Below are 19,294 nucleotides of genomic sequence, written 5' to 3'. Positions count from 1 at the left end.
CAGGACTGAACAAAAAATACAATGAAGGGGGAACACAGAGCATACATGTAACATATACACGCTTAACAGGGTCATATAATGGAACACACTCTTTTCATACAGAGCAACTCGGGACATGTCCACACTAATATGTTTTTGTTTGAAAACACATCTTTTTCTCTCCGTTTTGGCCTTCCGTCCACACTGAGACGGCGTTTTAAGTCAACGGAAAAATAGCTTTTTGAAAACGCTCTCCAAAGCGGATAAATTTGAAAACGCCGTCTTTGCGTCATAGTGTGGACTGTAAAGACGGAGGTATTTGAAAACGATTACCCATGTTTAATCATGTGACGCATATTGTACCAATATATGTGTATGTTTATACCGCTATTGTGCCAGAGTTATGTGTTATTCACTCTTCATATCACAGTCCTGCAAGGATGACAGAAAATGTACTTGCATTTGCTGTCCTGCAGCAAAACACGAGTGGAGTTGCGTTTTCGATCAAACATAATTATTGTTGAGTGCGACCTGGACGCATCAGTGAATGGGGAGATATTTTGCTAAATAAAATGTTCCTGCCATTGTGTGATAACTTTGATGTCTGTATTATCTCAGTGAGCTTTTATGAGGTTTTACGTATCCGCAGTAAGTTGAATTTGATGTTTACTGACGTTTCAGTGTGGATGAGAAACTTTTGGAAAACGCTAGTTGGACGGAGAGTGTTTGGAAACGAAAACTCCATTTTCAAATCTATCCAGATTAATGTAGACGTAGCCTCAATTTACTCTGTACTGCATCGCAACCAGTTTTGTTTCAGGAAACAAGCATCACAACAGAGAACCAAAAGTGACTATTGTACAAATGAAAACAAATGTTCTAAATATGAATGAGTGGCAATGTTTCATTAATTCCCATGAGATGCAAAATGTGAACAAATATTAACATTTTACTCTATAAACGTCTCTTGAATTTTGATGGGTTCAGGCTCTTGACAGTCAATAATTATGAATAATTAAGTCAAGAAATGTAATACTTTTATTCAGCAAGGATGCATTAAATTGATCAAAAGCAAATCACCATGCATGATTCTTTTAATTTGTCTCTGAAAGGGAAACTCCTACAAATGCATGTGCAATAAGGTCAGCCGCAAAAATAACCCTGTCCACGCCTTTTAAGCGAACATTTTTCACTGCGTCTTCAGTAAATCTTGACGGTAGTTTTTTACGCAAAAAGTTTGTGCTGCCGCATACTGTTAGTAAATCTGGCCCTAAATGTTTTGAATTTTGAAAATGTTAATCAATGGATTACATATTGATTGACATTTTTAGTGTACTTCGGGAGAAAATGCACTTTCTGTGGTCTAACAGATGTCTGTGTGATTGACACTCACATTCGTGGGAACATGGACGTGTTACTTAACTATTTTGCGGTCGTAGAACTCTCCGCTGCTGTATGTGGTGGCGAGGGTGGAGGAGCAGACCTCCAGATACCAGGGCTTGTTGCCATTTTCCGTACTGCTGCTGACGGAGATGGTGTAGATGCTGTTGGTGTAGCCATCGCAAGAGCAGTGATCTCCCTGCCGGCCTCCGTTACCAGACGCCCAAACAAAGATGGAGCCGAGACCCTTACGGCCCTACATGAAAACGTGTGAACAAGGACATACAATAGACTGTTTATTTATTTATCCTTTTTTTTTATTGTATTTATTTATTTAACAAAAACAACACTTCCAAGTTGACAACAACACTAACAAGATTAACAACCATTTATTTCTACAAACTTTACAAACATTACTTCCCTTTAAATGTTGTGGTTTTAATTTAGTCTTAATTTAACAACCCTGACGATGCCAGTCACTCATTGAAAAATCCCTTGTGTTTGTGTGTGTGAGTTTGAGACAACAACCTTTTTAATTCCCAGTTCAAAGGCTTGTTTGGCCAGAGGCCCCGGTCCGTCCACGGTCTTCCCGTCATCGTCGGGGCCCCAGCTGGCACTGTAAATGTCGATGTAGTCTGGCCTTATTCCCAGAGACTTGGCCTCCACCACATCAGTCACGTCTCCATCAAGCATTCGAACACCTTAGAGAAAAAAAGTTCATCCAAAAACGAACAAATCCAGTCATTGTATAATCACCCCGATGCCATTCCAAACCAGTATTATTTTCTTTTCTCTATGAAACTCAAAATGCAACAAAAGGATGTTTATCCTGGCAAGCTCTAAAATGCATCATGAAAGTGTCATTTTGTGGTCGAGCTGCAAAAACAGATTGTGTTTGGCATCACTGACTTCAAACAAAGTGCAACACAGTTTTTTTTTTATTTATCTATGCGTTTCAGAACAATATTAACAATCTGAGGGGAGTGACTTAACAGAGTAATGAAAGTGCACAGTCTGCTTGATAAAATAAAGAGTTTAACTTAGTACATCAACTTAAATAGAAATTTTGCCTTGGCAACTAACTTAAATAAATAAGTTCAGGTTTTTCATCTATTATTTATATTTTCTTAACAATAACAATGTTTAATCATTTTAGTTAACAACAACCCTGTCTCTAGAAGCTTTTTACAAATAAAAAAAAACAAAAAATGAAATACATTTACTAAATATTTTAGCCACTAGATTTAGGAAAAAAAGACATTAGTACAATGTGATATTTTAAAACTGTGCTATTGAATTTCCTACAAAAATATCAATATGACAAACCTGCAACTGGAGAATTCCTTTAAAACTCACACAGAGGCACATAATCATATGGTCAGTAACGCACACAAATGTACAAAAATTTGAATTTCAAATCTGCAATGAGATGTTTTCAATTGCCTCGATAATCTGCAGTCTTTCTTTTCATTCCGTTACTGCTTAATTGCATACTGCTTAATTTCCTTTTCTTGCGCTTTATTTTGAAAGAAGAAATCCTTGGTAGTTTTCCATAACTTGAGAGAATACGTGGTACAAAAATTATAGTATCTATGCAAGTAATTTAGCTGAAAAAATTGATGTCTTACAGTAAACTTACTACAGGCCAGGTCAATTTGGAGTAACCTCTTTTTAAGTGCTTTGCTCAAGTGCAAAATGGTGAAAGTTGGGGTTCATACCTACAACCTTTCAGCTACCAGCCAAGATCTTTGATGCCGCCTCTGGGTTGCTTAGTTGGGGACACTTAAAATTCAACAATATTATGAGAACTGAACTGAGCTGGAATACGACAATTTTATTTGCAGAACTGCTTTATGGATGAGATTAACTAATTTAATAATTGATGATCTTTACAATGGAACTGCATCAACACTGAACTGACTTCAGCTGAAAAACAGCCAAAATGCATAATTTTCCGGTTATCACTGTAAAGCTGCTTTGAAACTATCTGTATTGTATAAAGCGCTATATAAATAAAGGTGACTGGACTTGATGGACAACTGTCACGGTTCATGAATTCACCATCTCATTCTTGTGTGTGTGTGTATGTGGGTTTGTATGGGGCGGAGCCGCTGGTTGGCTGATGATCATTACACCTGTCGCAGCTGATCAGCGCTCCAGCTGCAGATCATCAGCGCACCCTATTTAGTCTCTCTGTGTTCTCTTTGTCTTTGTCAGAGCGTTTGTTTGGATGTCTCGTGTGTTCTCCCGCCTGTGCCCGTTGTGGTCCTGCGTTGCCTGTTTCCTGTGTTCCTGCGTTGCCTGTTTCCTGTGTTCCGTGTGCACCCTGGAGTTCCACCATCACCGTGTTCACCGTCGTCACCAAGCTAGGTTGTCTGCAGCGTCCCTGTGCTGCCCTGACCATCTGCCAACGCACCGCTCTGATCCTTGTGGCTTTCTGGTGTCTACCTGCGATCTTCTGCCATATCATCGAGTGATTCCAGTGGCCTTCTGGCTTCTACCTGCGATCTTCTGTCTCAATAAACGAGCTTTTACTTGCTATTGTATCCTGCCTTATTTATCCGTTACAACAACTGAAATGAGGAGGCAATTAATTAATGAGGTGGAATTAATCAGTTTAATTCAAGAAGTCAATAAGGAGGTTCCTGTCATAATATAATAACAAAGGTGTGCGTGTTTGTTATGCGTGTGTGCTCATGAGACTAGAAGAGAGCCCGATTGTTTAGTGTGAGAAAGTGTGTGCATGTACGTTATTATTTCTAACACCATATGTGCAACACGCTGTTCCTTCCTTGAAACACCTCTAAAGGGAAATGCATGGGGTTCAACACTTCTCTCTCATTCCTCTCACTTCTAACAAGCTGCATTACACCTCAAATTGATTTCTCGACTTCTAAAACAGCACAGAGTAAACACTTTTCTGAACCACAGAGCAGAAAAACTAATCATTTCAACATTTCTAATTATGGTTAAAGGACTTGAAGTTCTACATTGCAGCCAAGGCGAGGCCGAATAGATTAGAAACGTCATTAGACGGCGATGAAGTCATTGGCTTGAATCTGACACGTATTAGTTTTGGCAGCGTTTCAGTGATGGGGGGGGGGGTCAACTGCTGAGCCAAAAGACCTAAAGCACATCTTTCATTGTGGTAATCTGTCTGTATGTGGCTTGGAAAAATGGCCAATTCTTTTCAAACATCACTTCACTATTCTTAAGAGGAATACTTTGCAGACAGGACTTAACAGTAGAGACATATTCTGATATGTGCAGTCAACATTTGGATGAGAAACAAGTCAATCATCTGTCCACTTTGTGGTTATTAGTGTGTATTATCATGCAGAACATGTTCTGCAACGTCTGTGCTACAAACTTGAACAATTACTCAAATCGTGTCATTTATTGGAACAACCATAGGACAGGAAGAGCTAAATAAACTTATCATTGCATCTAAACCAACAACATGTTTATTAGATCCAATACCCACTAAACTACTGAAAGAGTTGTTACCTGTAGTGGAAGAGCCTCTTCTCAATATTATTAACTCGTCTTTATCTTTAGGTCATGTTCCAAGAATATTCAAGTTGGCAGTCATAAAACCTCTCATTAAGAAGCCACAATTAGATCATAATAACCTAGCAAATTACAGACCAATTTCAAATCTTCCGTTCATGTCTAAAATACTAGAAAAAGTTGTGTCCACTCAATTGTGCTCTTTCTTGCAAGAAAATTATATCTATGAAAAATTTCAATCAGGATTCAGGCCGCATCACAGCACAGAAACCGCGCTCGTTAAAATCACAAATGATTTACTTCTAGCTTCTGACCAAGGCTGTATCTCAATACTAGTTCTACTCGATCTTAGTGCTGCGTTCGATACTATAGATCATAAAATACTATTAGATCGACTTCAAAATTACACTGGTGTTCAGGGACAGGCATTAAACTGGTTTAGATCGTATTTATCAGACCGCTACCATTTTGTCTGTCTAAATGGGGAAAAATCAAAGATAACATCAGTAGACTATGGGGTGCCGCAAGGATCCGTGCTAGGCCCTCTGCTATTCTCTATATATATGCTGCCACTTGGTAATATTATAAGAAAACATGGAATTAATTTCCACTGTTATGCTGCTGACACTCAATTATATATTTCTTCACGACCAGATGAAAACGCTAAATTATCTAAACTGACAGCGTGTGTTGATGATATTAAACACTGGATGACGTGTACTTTTCTGCTATTGAATTCAGATAAAACGGAGGTTTTACTTATTGGTCCAAAAAACTGCCCACAAAACCTCTCACAATACAACTTTAACTTGGAATGATGTCCTGTCGCTTTATCCACTACAGTAAACTTGTCTTTCGAAAATCATATTTCATATGTTACAAGAACGGCATTTTTCCACCTTAGAAACATTGCTAAGCTACGTAACATGCTATCTATCTCTGATGCAGAAAAGTTAGTTCATGCATTCATGACCTCGAGACTAGATTACTGTAATGCTTTATTAGCTGGTTGTCCTGCATCATCAATAAACAAGCTACAGTTAGTCCAAAACGCAGCTGCTAGAGTTCTTACTAGGTCAAGAAAATATGATCATATAACACCAATTTTATCATCTCCTAAACTACACTGGTTACCTATTAAGTTCCGATGATAAAATTCCTACACTGGTTACCTATTAAGTTCCGTATCAATTACAAAGTATTGCTACTGACCTATAAAGCCCTAAATGGTTTAGCTCCAGTGTATTTAACGGATCTTTTATCGCCCTACAATCCATCGCGCTCTTTAAGATCACTAAACTCGAGGCTTCTGGTCATTCCTAGGATATCTAAGTCCACTAAAGGAGGGAGGGCATTTTCACATTTAGCTCCTAAACTCTGGAATAGTCTTCCTGATATTGTTCGAGGTTCAGACTCGCTGTCCCAGTTTAAAACTAGATTAAAGACGCATCTCTTTAGCCAAGCATTCACATTATAAATACGTTTTATACTACAGTTAAATCGCACCAACAGCATTAATATTCTGAACAGCAGCTATGCTAATTATTTCCCATCTGCTTTTCTGTTGTTATCTCGGGACACTAGTCCCGAGGTAACTAGTTCGTCAGCTCCAGTTTGTATCCAGCCTCTCATGGAGACTTCAGATGCCCCTGTGATGAGACGACTCGACGCCTGTGAAGAGACGACTCGACGCCTGTGAAGAGACGACTCGACGCCTGTGAAGAGACGACTCGACGCCTGTGAAGAGACGACTCGACGCCTGTGAAGAGACGACTCAACGCCAGCGTTGTTATGGCCTAAAATAATACATGATTGATTAACTTATCCTAACATTTTTCTTTAACATTCTCTTTCTAACATTTTTCAATGTACATTTATGAAATGCACTTTCTATGAAGCTGCTTTGAAACAATGTGTATTGTGAAAAGCGCTATACAAATAAATTTGAATTGAATTGAATTGAATTGAATTATTGAGGACATCGGACTTCAACATTTTTAAAGGACAGATGGCAAATTAGGCAAAACATTTGCGATTACAGACACCAATCACAATTCCATTAAAGTACAAAATATGGCTTGCAACTAACTATTATTTTGGTAATCGATTAATCTTTTGGTAATTGATTATTTATTTAATTAATCAGATAAAGCTATTACTATATGTTATATCCTTTAAACGACGTGTAATTGGAGGTTATGACAAAAAATTGTGTATTCATGTAGGCCAGTGGTTCTTAACTGGTTTGGCCATAGTGGCCCCCATATTTTCCCATGGTCATTAAGCGGTGAGCCAAATTTTTGGGAAATCCTTCCCAGCTAACAACACGACGTTCAGTTGTGTAATGTATTGATACATTTTGGTAATTTCATGACTTACTAACTGGCAACATAACTATGATGTTGCATGCTTGTAGTTTCATTCGCTCTTAATATCAGTCATGTGATGAATAGAAGGAAATGATTTTAATTTGGGTGAATGTGTGCGTCCTAATGAAACTAATGTGTTATTAAAGTTGATTATTTAAGGACTGGTCAAGTACTGCTCAGGAGAGACGTGCCGGGAGCTCTCACTTGTGGGCAAACACTAGACGGCCGCTTGGGACAATTAGTGTCTCTGGCGGTGAAGATAGTCAGTTAGTGGAGGGTAAATGTGTCAGATAGTTAGGGATGCGACTTCTGGCTAGGAGAGCTCCTGATCAGTGTAAATAGATGTGACAAGCAACTCTGAGACCGGAACTGAGCAGAGAGATTATGCAAGCCTGATGGACAGATTCTTTCAATCGAGTGGCTTAATTGACAAAGGAAATTACAGTGCATCTTCCCTGCTGAAAGTGAGCCAATCTATGTGTGGATCAACAAGCTGATAAAGGGGGTAAATGTGTTTAATGAGATTGTGTTGTGTTTTAACCACTAATAAAGAATTGTGTGTTAACTATCATACTGGTGTGCCGTTCTCTGCCCCCTGTATTCCATACGGTTGTTACACTGGTGGCAGCAGTGGGATTCAAACCCACACCCCAGAAGAGACTGGCGCCTCTATCCAGCGCCTTGAAACGATGAGGCCAACTGATAAAAATGTTCTTGCATTGGGGTAGGCATTTGGCCTATTGTGCCTACCCACTCCCATTTCCCTGAACATAAGTGCAGTCTCTCCTAAGATGCAGATTACAACCTCATTCCCAACAACCACCTCCTAAAGGTTGCACCTGCTTATTCCCATACCCACTTGTAGTTGACGACTCAACAATGCTATGTAACAACCACACGGAATACAGAGGAAGTCGTATCCCTAACTATCGGGCACATTTACCCCCCACTAACTGAATATCTTCACCGCCGGATACACTAATTGTCCCAAACGGCTGTCTAGCATTTCCCCACAAGTGAGAGCTCCCAGCACGTCTCTCCCGGGAAGTACTCAACCAGTCCTTAAATAATCAGCTTCACACGCATCACCTGTACACATTAATTTCATTAGGATGCACCCATTCACACTGACTAAGGGGGTATGTTAAACATTCCCAAATTCAAATAATTCCCTTTTAATCATCAGTAATATACAGTTTGCGCCTCCTCACTTGCGCGCGCAATTGAAAAGTGCATGCTGTGACCACACAAAATGCCTGACAGGACAGGAAGTTCGTTATTCTGAGGTAAGTGCCTTTATTTCATAATAAGTTATGAAAATAATGTTAAAATAATGACACTGACATATACAGGGTTGGGGAGTAACAAAATACATGTAACTTAGTTTATTTTTTAAAATACAAAATTTGAGTAACTGTGTTTCATTACAGTTACTTTTTAAATGGGTGGTAATCAAATTACAGTTACATCCGAAAAGTGTTTTAGATTACCAAAGTGATTACTTTGAATTTTAATGTCATTTATTTAATTTAAACATAATTGTAAACTGTAAACAGCAATTGATGATTCTCAGACTCTGACCCTGCAATAGCATCCTACGCTACATTTCTGCTCATAAGTTTCATACTCCTTACAGAATATGCAACATTTTAATACTTAACAAAATAAGAGGGATCTGGGATCATAAAAATTGCATGTTACTTTTATTTAGTGCTGTCCTGAAAAAGCTTCTCATAATAGATGTTTACATATACTCCACAAGACATAATGCCTGAATTTATACAAATGTTTTCTCAGAATTGCGACTAACAAAAAAAAAAAAAAGGTAATTACTTTTTATCTAACAATTCTGACTTTATAACACGGAATTCTGACTTTATAACTCTATAACACTGTAAATCTCACAATTGTGTGAAAAAAAATTCAGAATTGTGATACAAAAAGTCACAATTACCTTTTTTATTTTAATATTTATTGGCAGAAAAAAAGGTTTCCATGAAACAATGCATTAAGAGCAGGGGGTGAACATTTTTTAACAGGATGATGTGTAACTTATCTTATTCTTATTTTTTTTAAAGATCATATTTTTTCATTTAGTACTGCCCTTCAGAAGCTAATTCAGAAGCTAATAACTACATGTTTCCTAGAAGACAAAATGAGTACAATTTACCATTCATCCAATTCAAAAAGTTTACACACCCCAGACCTTAATGCAACGTGTTGCCTTTTTTGAGCATCAATGCTTTTTTTCTTTTTTCTAGGAGTTCTAAGATTGACTTTGCGTCAAAAATACTTTTTGCATTGACTTTTGCATTTTTTTGCTTCAAAAGGTATTGTGGAAAATGGATGTTCTTGAAAATATTACGCAGAGGAAAACCAAGTCCTCTGTTTGGTGGTCCCTTTGTGTTACATACCTTATTAGTATTCCAAAGTATTCTAAAGTATTTAGATTACGTTACAAAACTTGTGTAATCTAACAAAATATATGCTACAAATGACTTTTTAAAGCAGCACTAGGTAACTTTTCAACCTTCATAATATATTTTCAAGACTCTTGTGATGATACATCGACTTACAATGGGTTGAATGACACGTCTGCCATAGCCTGACGGAAGTGTATCGTTTTTAATTGTACTTTTAAACTTCGGGTTTCGGGTAGTAACCCGAGAACAAAAAGAACTACAAAATGCGACTGCTTTACGGCATATACGTCACTTCCACCACCACCCCCACTTCCTTAAATTCGGACGTGCGAGCCCAACTATCGTTTGTTTGCCGGATGTTATAGTCATGGCTGAAGCAGCACAGAAAAATAAGAAAGCTAAGGTTTTGTCGGAGGAAAGCAAAAAGAGGAAACGAGAAAGTGATCGGATTAAAGGCAGGATGAGGATCAACATTGGGCCAGCGTTTGCTCATTGGCGTGAGCTGAAGGAGGAGGGGCTACATTCTTGCAAGTAAATACATAAGATGTACAAAATCATATTTTAGGATACCTAACATGTCTGTGATATTGGTTTATTTGTCTTGCCTCAAGCTATAATGCAAATCGATTTTTCAAATTTGCAGATTCAGATAGGGTAGCGTGATATTATAATATTGACGATATGGTTATTACCTACCACTCAAACATTGAATTGAAGTATCATATAGATTCTGTAAAACGGGAACCAATAGACTAGGCTACTATAATGACGCTGGCTTGTAAACGTGAGCATCGCGATCATTTGGCATTTGAAAAAAATAAAACCCATTAAATTATATTCATATGACATGCTGAAACATATGCCACTGTACCTGGGATGAAGACATTTCACACGTGACGCAAGCAGAACACCTGCATGTGAACTCCTGCAGTATTCAGGGCTATCATGGTTGTCATGTCAACAAATGCACGTGCGATGCATCCACTGATGTAAGATGACAAGACTTTACGACAGTAGTAGAGGACAAAACTGTTTCCCAACTGTAGGGGGACCCCGAGAGCAAAACCTACCTAGTGCTGCTTTAAAGCATGTATTTTGTAATCTGTAGTGAAATACATTTTAAAAGTAACCTTCCCAACCCTGGACATATAGCGTGACAACATCTCTGTCAGCAGATACTAAATCAGAACACCACATCTTAACTGCGTCTGACAGACCTTTCACATTCACAAACAACTATACACACTACACGAAAGGTAATATTTAAAGTGCCCCTATAATGCTTTTTCAGATATTCCTGAAGTGAGTCCACAAACAGTGAGGGTTATGAAATGGATCTGTGGTTTGAAAGAGTTTCAGAAACCCTGGCCTAAAAGTCTAATGACTTTTTGAAAGCCACAGACTCCAATGCCAACAAGTAAAACTAATGAAAATGAATGAATTCAGAAGAAGCTTCACACCCTCGCTTGGCTCCTAAAGAGATTGTATATGCAGCCCTATCCTGTACTCGCAGTTGCATCGCTAAACTTGATGCATTTGGCACACAGCGCAACTGGAACAACACAGAGCCGAACCCCGCCAAGTCAGAGGAAAGGATGAGTTTGTCGGCACTGCCACCTGCGAGTACAATAAGGAAATATTTGCGTCTTTCAGTGCAGCTGCGGCCCAAACAAAACGGCCCCAGATGGCTGATGGCATATCATGAAATCCGCTTTTTGATTAAAACTGATCACCCTTTTCATAGGATTAATTGCTTATGAGCGCATGAATGTCGAGCGGTTCGCTGTCCACTAAATTAATGAACTCTCCGAACAGAGGCGGACAGGAGTGCGGCCGTCTCGCCGATTTAATCCTGTGCACACATGTGGAATAATCCAGTCTTATCTACTCTGGGTCTAAAACCTGTTGCTTGATCAGGGTTTAGCCACTTGCGGCAACTGGTCAGTTTTGCCAATCCATGTCTGTGTTGAGTGTCGGCTGTGGCGGGTCTGTTACTGAAATAGCATCTGACATTTATTAGAAAATAAGCAGAGCAGGGAAGTAAACAGACTGTTTTTCAAGAGATGCATACCTCCTATGCGGGCGTTGTAGGCTATACCTACAATGCAGTGCGAGTTGTTGGCTACAGCAGCAACTTCACCTGCACATCGTGTCCCGTGCCTGGAAAGAAAAAGAAATGCAATCAATCAAAAAAAAAAAATCACTCAAAAAATGTAAATATGTTAGTATGTGTTTGTGTCTGAGTTGAATCAGAATTGGAACGATGCCAGTCTTGCTCCCCCATTATCTCCTCACTGTATTCTGTCCTCTCTACACTGCTAATTAAAACTTTAAATAGTGTAAAAAAATTCATAAAAAGGCTGGATTGAGTAGTGCACATTAACACAAGGCTCTGATTTAAAGTGCCCCTAGTATGCTATTTTAAAGGCTCCTGGTTTTGTTTTGGAGGTCTCCTACAACAGGTTTACATGCATCAAAGGTCAAAAATCACTTTCATTTTCTCATAACATCCATTGCACATCACCACATTTTTCAATGATTCTCAAATGACTCGTTGGATGAATCAGTTTTTCTAAATCCCTCCTTTCCGCAAGGTACTCTGCTCTGATGGCCCAGTTTGTTACCATTGGTCTATCGCGCACGTCGGAAACAAAACGGCCATTACCATTAACTTCAACTACAGGGGCTTCCTAAAGCTCAGCGATTGTACAAACTGTAAAGATAGTAACAATGATGTTGATTTTACCATATCAATCCGAGGGTCCGATGATGAAACGTTGGAAGAAATAGTTATTCAACCCAAACCTCCATCACAAGGACGACTTGAGCAGGACCTTTCTCAGTGATACACTACTCAGTTTGATGTACATTATGAGGTGTTGAAACTGTAATTCCTCCCCATCAGCATTAGCAAGTGCATGTCCATCAACAAACCAATGTTTAAAGCTACACTGTGTAACTTTTTTTGTTTATTCTTAGCTAAAAACACTTAGTTCTTTCAAAAATATATGTGCTCATTAATGTATATTTACTTCTTTCAAGTAATAAAGTATTCTCGTAAGTTTATAATATGCCATTGAAAATACATACGGGTAAGGGGTTCGAATGCCGGTCGCCATGTTGCCCCTCCATCTTGAAAGTACATTAGACAAAGAGGGACATACCCGTGAATTCAAGCTTCGCCTTTCGCGTTTTAACACTCGATGGCACCGTGTCGAATGTGGACGAGGTAGAACTGGAAGCCATGTTAATCTTGGACTAAATCGGCCACCGTAGGAGTTAAAACGAAATCGGAATTCAGAGGAACAGAAACTAATATTCACTGGATGGTCATATACCTTTTCACCACTAGATGGGGGAAAATATCACACAGTGTAGCTTTAAATGTGTAAACTGCATCAAGAAAGCGTTTTGTTAATCCCGCGTTGAACTTCGAGATTAGAGAAGCAGCCGTCAGTAAAATTACATGTTTGAAGGTGGGACAAGTGGGCCATCGTGTAGGCAGCCTATAGTTTACCTCCACACTTCAGATTACATGGTCGGAGCTTTTCAGTCTGATTCAGCTAGTTTCATCACAGAGCCTTTACTGTACACGATGTTGGGCTTGTATCAAATTAAAACGCTAAGACTTCAATAGAGCGAACGAGTTGCAGCGGACAAGTTTGTCAGCACTGTGCGTGAGATGATCCAGCTGCTCTCACACTGTGACTGCTGGATTTCTTCCAAATTTCTTCACCTGGCTTTTGATTTTCCCATGCACTCGCAGCACTCCAGTAGCGTAAATAACAGCGCTTAATTTGTGGGGGCGTGGTGTGGTTTGGTGAGCGGCCCAACAGGAAAACTTTAGGTGCACCCGATCCATTGTCAATCATTTCCTCGGCCAATCACGGGCCCCCTCCGTGCTCGGGCCCTGGGGCTTCAGCCCCACCTAGCCCTTATGTTAATCCGGCCCTGACTGTAATATTAACTGTAAAACAAACTGTAAAAATGTGACAGTACAATTCTGTTAATTGGTTAACAATAAATTCCTGTATACGGAGAAAAACTGTAATCAGTTAATCTTACATTTTGTAATTTTACAGTAACATATTGTTAAATGTACCCTTTTGTAAAGTAAAAATAACAAATCATCTTCTAATTTACAGTGAAAAAAACGTAAACTGACATTTCACATTTGATGGTTTTTAATTGTAATAATTATGTTTCTTCTTAATTTTTGCTATCAGGTATGTACATTATCTATTATCTAAGTCGCTATCAGGTATGTGTTATATTAATGTTTATTGCATTATTTTGGTGTTGTGTGTTACCATGATAGTGTTTTGTATTTGTGTGCATGTGCACCTTCTATATAATAGTATTTACCTCAGCTTGTGGAAAAGCTACCTTGATTCATTGGTTCTCTCTTTACCACCATTATTATGGAGCATGTCAGTTAAAACAACGTTCAAATGTTTGGGGTTGGAAAGACATTTACAGTTGTTCTTTGGCACATTTTTCAAAATATTCTCTAAACTGTACTGTTTGCTGGAACATTAGAACTACATTGCATGTCTGCAAAATGTAGTAACTCACCCAGAACATTTAATTCATGATTCAAAACCTAGCTATTGTGTCAGTAAATTTGCCAATGCCACCCAAAAAAAAATATTGTCATCATATGAGCCACACTGGTCAAAATGTTTTTTGTTGACACTGACTGCTTTCTGTACTGCACAAGAATGTCAGATTTGGCTAGCTGAATGCTTGTGTATAATACTGAATTTTTAATAGGTAAACATTTACTGGGAAAAGTCAATACTGTATAAAAAGAAAATGTATATTTTTATTCAAATAGTACATTTATTTTGTGGAAATGTGTTTCATGCAAACTGAAAATTCACATTTGCTTGTATTTTTTTTACACTCCATTATGTCTTCCCCTAACACCACCACACGTTTGCATGCCTTCCTATTGCTCTTCCATGGCAAGCAACTGTGAATTTTCAGTTTTTAGTAACACATTTCTACAAAAAATGTATGTATCAATACAAATGTATGCTGCTTCTCTATCGGGTTGTGACATTCCACAATGTTCAAAAATGGTATTGATTGTGCTTTCTATTTGAATATATTTTAAAGTGTAATATATTTCTGTGATGCATAGCTGAATTTTCAGCATCATTATTCCAGCCTTCAGTGTCACATTATCCTTCAGAAATCATTCTAACATGCTGATCAGGAACATGCATTAAGAAAGTAAATAGAGTAAAATTTCATTTTGGTAACTAAAAGCAAAAACTTTGTTTTGGACTCCAGAGGCAGCACATTTTGAAACTGATATGCAATTCAATCGTCTTCCCACCACTCCCAGTGTATCGCTGCAGGCTGCATTAGCAATGCATTAATTGCATTTTTATCTTGTGCACTGTTCACTCACTCTCTCGTTCGCTCAGTGCACCTTTTTACCAAAGTCTCTTTTAATAGTTTTTTCTTTGTCCTCACTCATTTAAGTTTCTGCTCCGGGAGGCACGTTCCACACTTCAAAAATGAATTGAACATTGCATTGTTTTCCGTTTCAAATATCCTGATGAGTATTAACAAACCAGCGCTTTGAAGTTTCGCCTGAGCTCTTGGCAGTTCATTCGTAAACATGCGGCATGAGCAGAGAACAAGCATTAAATCAGGTGCTTATCAAAGACAGAGACATTTTCAATTAAATCTACACCACACTCAATCCCACAAGATTGGATTGGTTTCAATGCTTCCCCAACATAAAGCCTCTTAGTTCTGTTGACACGCAAAATCACACGAGTCCAGCATTACGGCTTCATTTGCATTGCTCCAAATATCACAGCTCTTTCAAAACATTGCTGTATTTATTATAGATAGTCCAAAATCTATCCAGTTCTACCCAGAACACCCCAGCAACCATTTGAGGTGATCATCAATCATATATAGTCAAATGGTCTGTTTTATTAAAGGGGTGATGAATTGAGAAATCAACTTTTCCTTGAGCTTTTGATATATAAAAGGTCATGGTAATATAAGAATATCCTGTACGTTTCAGAGCTGAAAACGTCCTTGTTAGTCAAAGAAAAGCTTTTCTTGACACCAGGCCCAGCAAACGATCGATATCAGAATGTGCAGGCTATTACGTAAGAGTGTGGTGATGCACCGCCTCAACAGAAGAAGAACAACGCCTGATTCTATACCCCCGCCCACCGACTCGTGCCTGACATGACAGCTAAGAGCAGCATAGAGCTAAACCGCATCGAATTTCTAAGCAGTAAACATACCAAATAAGCTTTTCGGATTCCAATATTATGAATGCATGGATGAACTTTATTTTTTATGAATATCCAGCTCACGTGGGGAAGACATTGCACATATGTTCATTTGAACACGGATTCGTTTGTAAACGAAACTGGATTTGCAGAGAGGATGAGATTACATGAACGAATGAAGCAACACACTAATGTGAGTAAAAAAAATTTTTTTTATATACGATAGTATTGCATTGTTACAGAAAGTATTGATTAAGTGTACATCTCTGATTGAAGAACGCTGTCACAGGCAGGAGAATACTTTATTTGTGGTGTTCTTGGTTCATTACGTTGTTGATGTGCATTGTTCACTCTCTTGACTTGATATTTGAAGGGCGCGCAAGCATTTGTGTGTGTGTGTGTGTGTGTGTGTGTGTGGTTCGCGGTTATATTCATCGATCGGGCGGGCCAAATGACGTTAATAAAAGAATAACATTCCAATCAATCGCGGGTGGATGAAAGATGAATCACTGTGTTTGATAAAGACATTTTGCGAGCCCTGGCTGTGGGCTGGGAGATTCATTCCGGTTGCCGTTTGCCTCACGCTGTCACTGACAGGGGGAGCAGAAGCTCATTAAATATGCAACTCTTATCCAATCCTAGCCGTGGGCGTTTACTTCCAAGTCTTCAGTGCGGCACGCCCATCAAAAGCGACCGTGTCTTGAGAGAGGTTCAAAACCAAGGCAGAAAATAGCCTATTACTTATTCATTATGATGTTTTTGAATGTAAAAACCACGCGAACGTCATACGTTGACCTCAGAAAACAGTATAAAAAAATTAAAAAAGCCAGTTCATGACACCTTTAAGTTTGGTGCTATAAATACTATTAGCGTGAGGCATTTAAACTGCAGCATGCGCACAGATCCAACAATCCATTTGCGTGACCTGAGGTGCGCACTTTTGTGATTATCCCTTGTCGTGCCATAAGGGTGCCAACAGCTAACCTGGAAACTGCCTAGCAACCACCCAGAACACCAAAAAAACAACCTCACGTATAAAATTATTGCTGGTGTTATTTATTTTGTCACAGCAAGCAGCCACATGAACCTGTAAATTAAACTAGACGATTCATGTTTATTCAGCGGCAAAGGTTTGCTTGTCCTTCAGGGTCTCATTTATGATTCTTTTCAACGCAGTCTTTGAGGACACAATCAACAAAGACGTCCCAAGTGTGAAGTCAACATCAGAGGACGGATTAAAAATACCCAGTAAACACTAGCAACTTCGCAACCATTAAAACATCTTAGCAACCTCCTAGCAAGGTCAATATACCTTTAAAACTTCAAATCTCTCTTCAAACAAACCAATTATTTAAAGACGCCCTGTGGTAAAAATCAAGTTTTTAAATGTTGTTTATATGTCTATGTGGTGTTAAAGTTAAGACAAACCATGTGTAAATTCATAAGTCAACACCATTGCTGAGTATTTTCTCCTTAAAAATGCAGTGAACCAAAGACAGTCATAAAAATATAACAGTAATATCTTTGGTGTTTCTGACGTCACAAACTACCTTGTAACCAATCATGTCAACAAGCGGGCGGGCTTTAGCATATCATTAACTGTGAAGCAGGGGAGTTTCAAGAGAAGCAAGGTTCTCCCAGTATATTTTTCTGTAAAAATTGTGTACATTTAACAATATAGTGGGTGATGTGTATGATGTATATTATGATGTTATGATGAACTATATGCCTTTCTCCACTGACGTTCTAAGATGTTCAAAGCGTTTCTAAGGATAGGAAGGCAGACTGAGATGGCGAACAGGAACATGGTTTGTGTAACATTAGCTACACATTATTAAATGTTACTACACATGCTAATTACAGCATTTACTACAGTAACTTGAGTGAAGTTGCCCGAGTGGGTCTCTGAGCTGGTCTGAGTGAGTGGAGGCGGGGCTAATTTGCATATTCATGGTTCCATGTATACTAAATGAAGCAAGGGTGTAGAGTTACACTCAAGTTCATTAAACATTTTTTCACAGGAAATATGTAATTTTAGTGATCAAATCTGAGTTTTAAGGGATACAATTATTGCCTACCGGGGGACTTTAAACTGCAAAAAAGTCCACTGGACATAATCTCACTGCTTAAAGGATGTTACGGCTTTTCACTTATCCACTGTCTGATCACTCAAAGCAAGAAATGATGTGTTTGCAGCAAATGAGATGCATTTAAGACAAGCGGTGTGGTGAAGACATCAGGCCTCACTTGTTCTCGTTGCTGGAGTCGTATCGTGGGGTCGGGTCGTAGTCATTGCCATTCACATCATAGCTAGCAAGCTGATCCTAAATAACAGACAAAGTACATCAAATAAAGCATCTGAGGCATGAAGAATGAAATAAGCAATGACTTTATAATTCATGCTATGCAGATCAGTGTTAAAACTATGAACTATTAAACAACATTTTCAACTAAAACTATTAAAACATTCTTATAAAATAACACTCAAATGCATTTACAGCATTATTGTTAGTAAAAATAACACTTAAGACTTAACACTTTTTTTCAGTTGTAGTTTTTTCGCTGTAGTTTTTAAACTATTCAAGCGCGAGTCGCGACAAGACAAAAATAGATCACAGTGCTGTACTGGCGCGCATCTGTGAATCTCCGGTCTGTATGACACACCACGACTCGTGCGCACAGAAAGCTGCTTCAAACAGCACTTGAATGGACAAAAACACACAAAATTATGACAAAATGCACGTTTTGTCGAGTATCCTCGCAAGCAGTCTTAAATTAGTTAAATGGGAGTCTTAAATGAACGTAAAGAGTTCTGAGAAAATTGAACGCGTGTCAGACCTACAAACAGCAGTAGGTTTATTAGGCTACTGTCACTTTAAGATGTCACAGATTAAGAATAATCAAAGAACAAAAGAAAAAGAGAAAATTACTTACTGCTCTTGACTGAATAACTTCTGTAGCTTTAAAAAGTATTATTCTATATTTAATTTATAATTTATGTAGTGAATACTGTAAAGTGTTTGATAATTATTCAATTTATGTATATATCCTACCTGTTAGACCTACCTAAAAAAAAAAAAATCACTGTTTACAAGGTTACATCCTACAAGTCAAAAACAATGAAAACTATAAATTTTTGTGCATTTTGATAGGGCAAGTAAAAATCTCAACCGTTCTGACTGGGCCGATAGAAAAAAGTGAGCCCTGATGTATTGAAGGGCACAAGTTAATGTGACATTAATGCCCGTAACCCGTGTTTTTCCAACCTTCTACCCGTGAAAGTGCACTGGAACGGCAGTCAAACCCGTGACTTCCCACCCGTGAACTCGTACTAGATCGATGTACTCCCAGTTACGAGTTTTGACGT

General features: G+C 38.5%; 1 protein-coding gene across 2 annotated transcripts in view; it reads right to left on the bottom strand.

Moving 5' to 3' along the window:
• The window catches only part of pcsk6 (proprotein convertase subtilisin/kexin type 6), a 102,617-nt gene that overhangs the window by 68,929 nt on the left and 14,394 nt on the right, over positions 1–19,294 (bottom strand). For both annotated transcript variants that reach the window (XR_013818492.1, XM_079843557.1), the window contains exons 5-8: positions 18,175–18,251; positions 11,733–11,821; positions 1,888–2,060; positions 1,403–1,615 (exon numbers count right to left, since the gene is read on the bottom strand). Coding sequence is in view for 1 of the 2 variants with exons in the window: in XM_079843557.1 (XP_079699683.1) it covers positions 1,403–1,615; positions 1,888–2,060; positions 11,733–11,821; positions 18,175–18,251 (552 nt within the window). In the remaining variant the exon portion in view is untranslated. The remainder of the gene's footprint in view (positions 1–1,402; positions 1,616–1,887; positions 2,061–11,732; positions 11,822–18,174; positions 18,252–19,294) is intronic.

This window comes from Gobio gobio (genome assembly GCF_949357685.1).
Source record: "Gobio gobio genome assembly, chromosome: 2".
NCBI classification, from domain to species: Eukaryota; Metazoa; Chordata; class Actinopteri; order Cypriniformes; family Gobionidae; genus Gobio; species Gobio gobio.
Note: the sequence above shows the minus strand (reverse complement) of the source record. Positions and strands in the feature narration are given on the sequence as shown.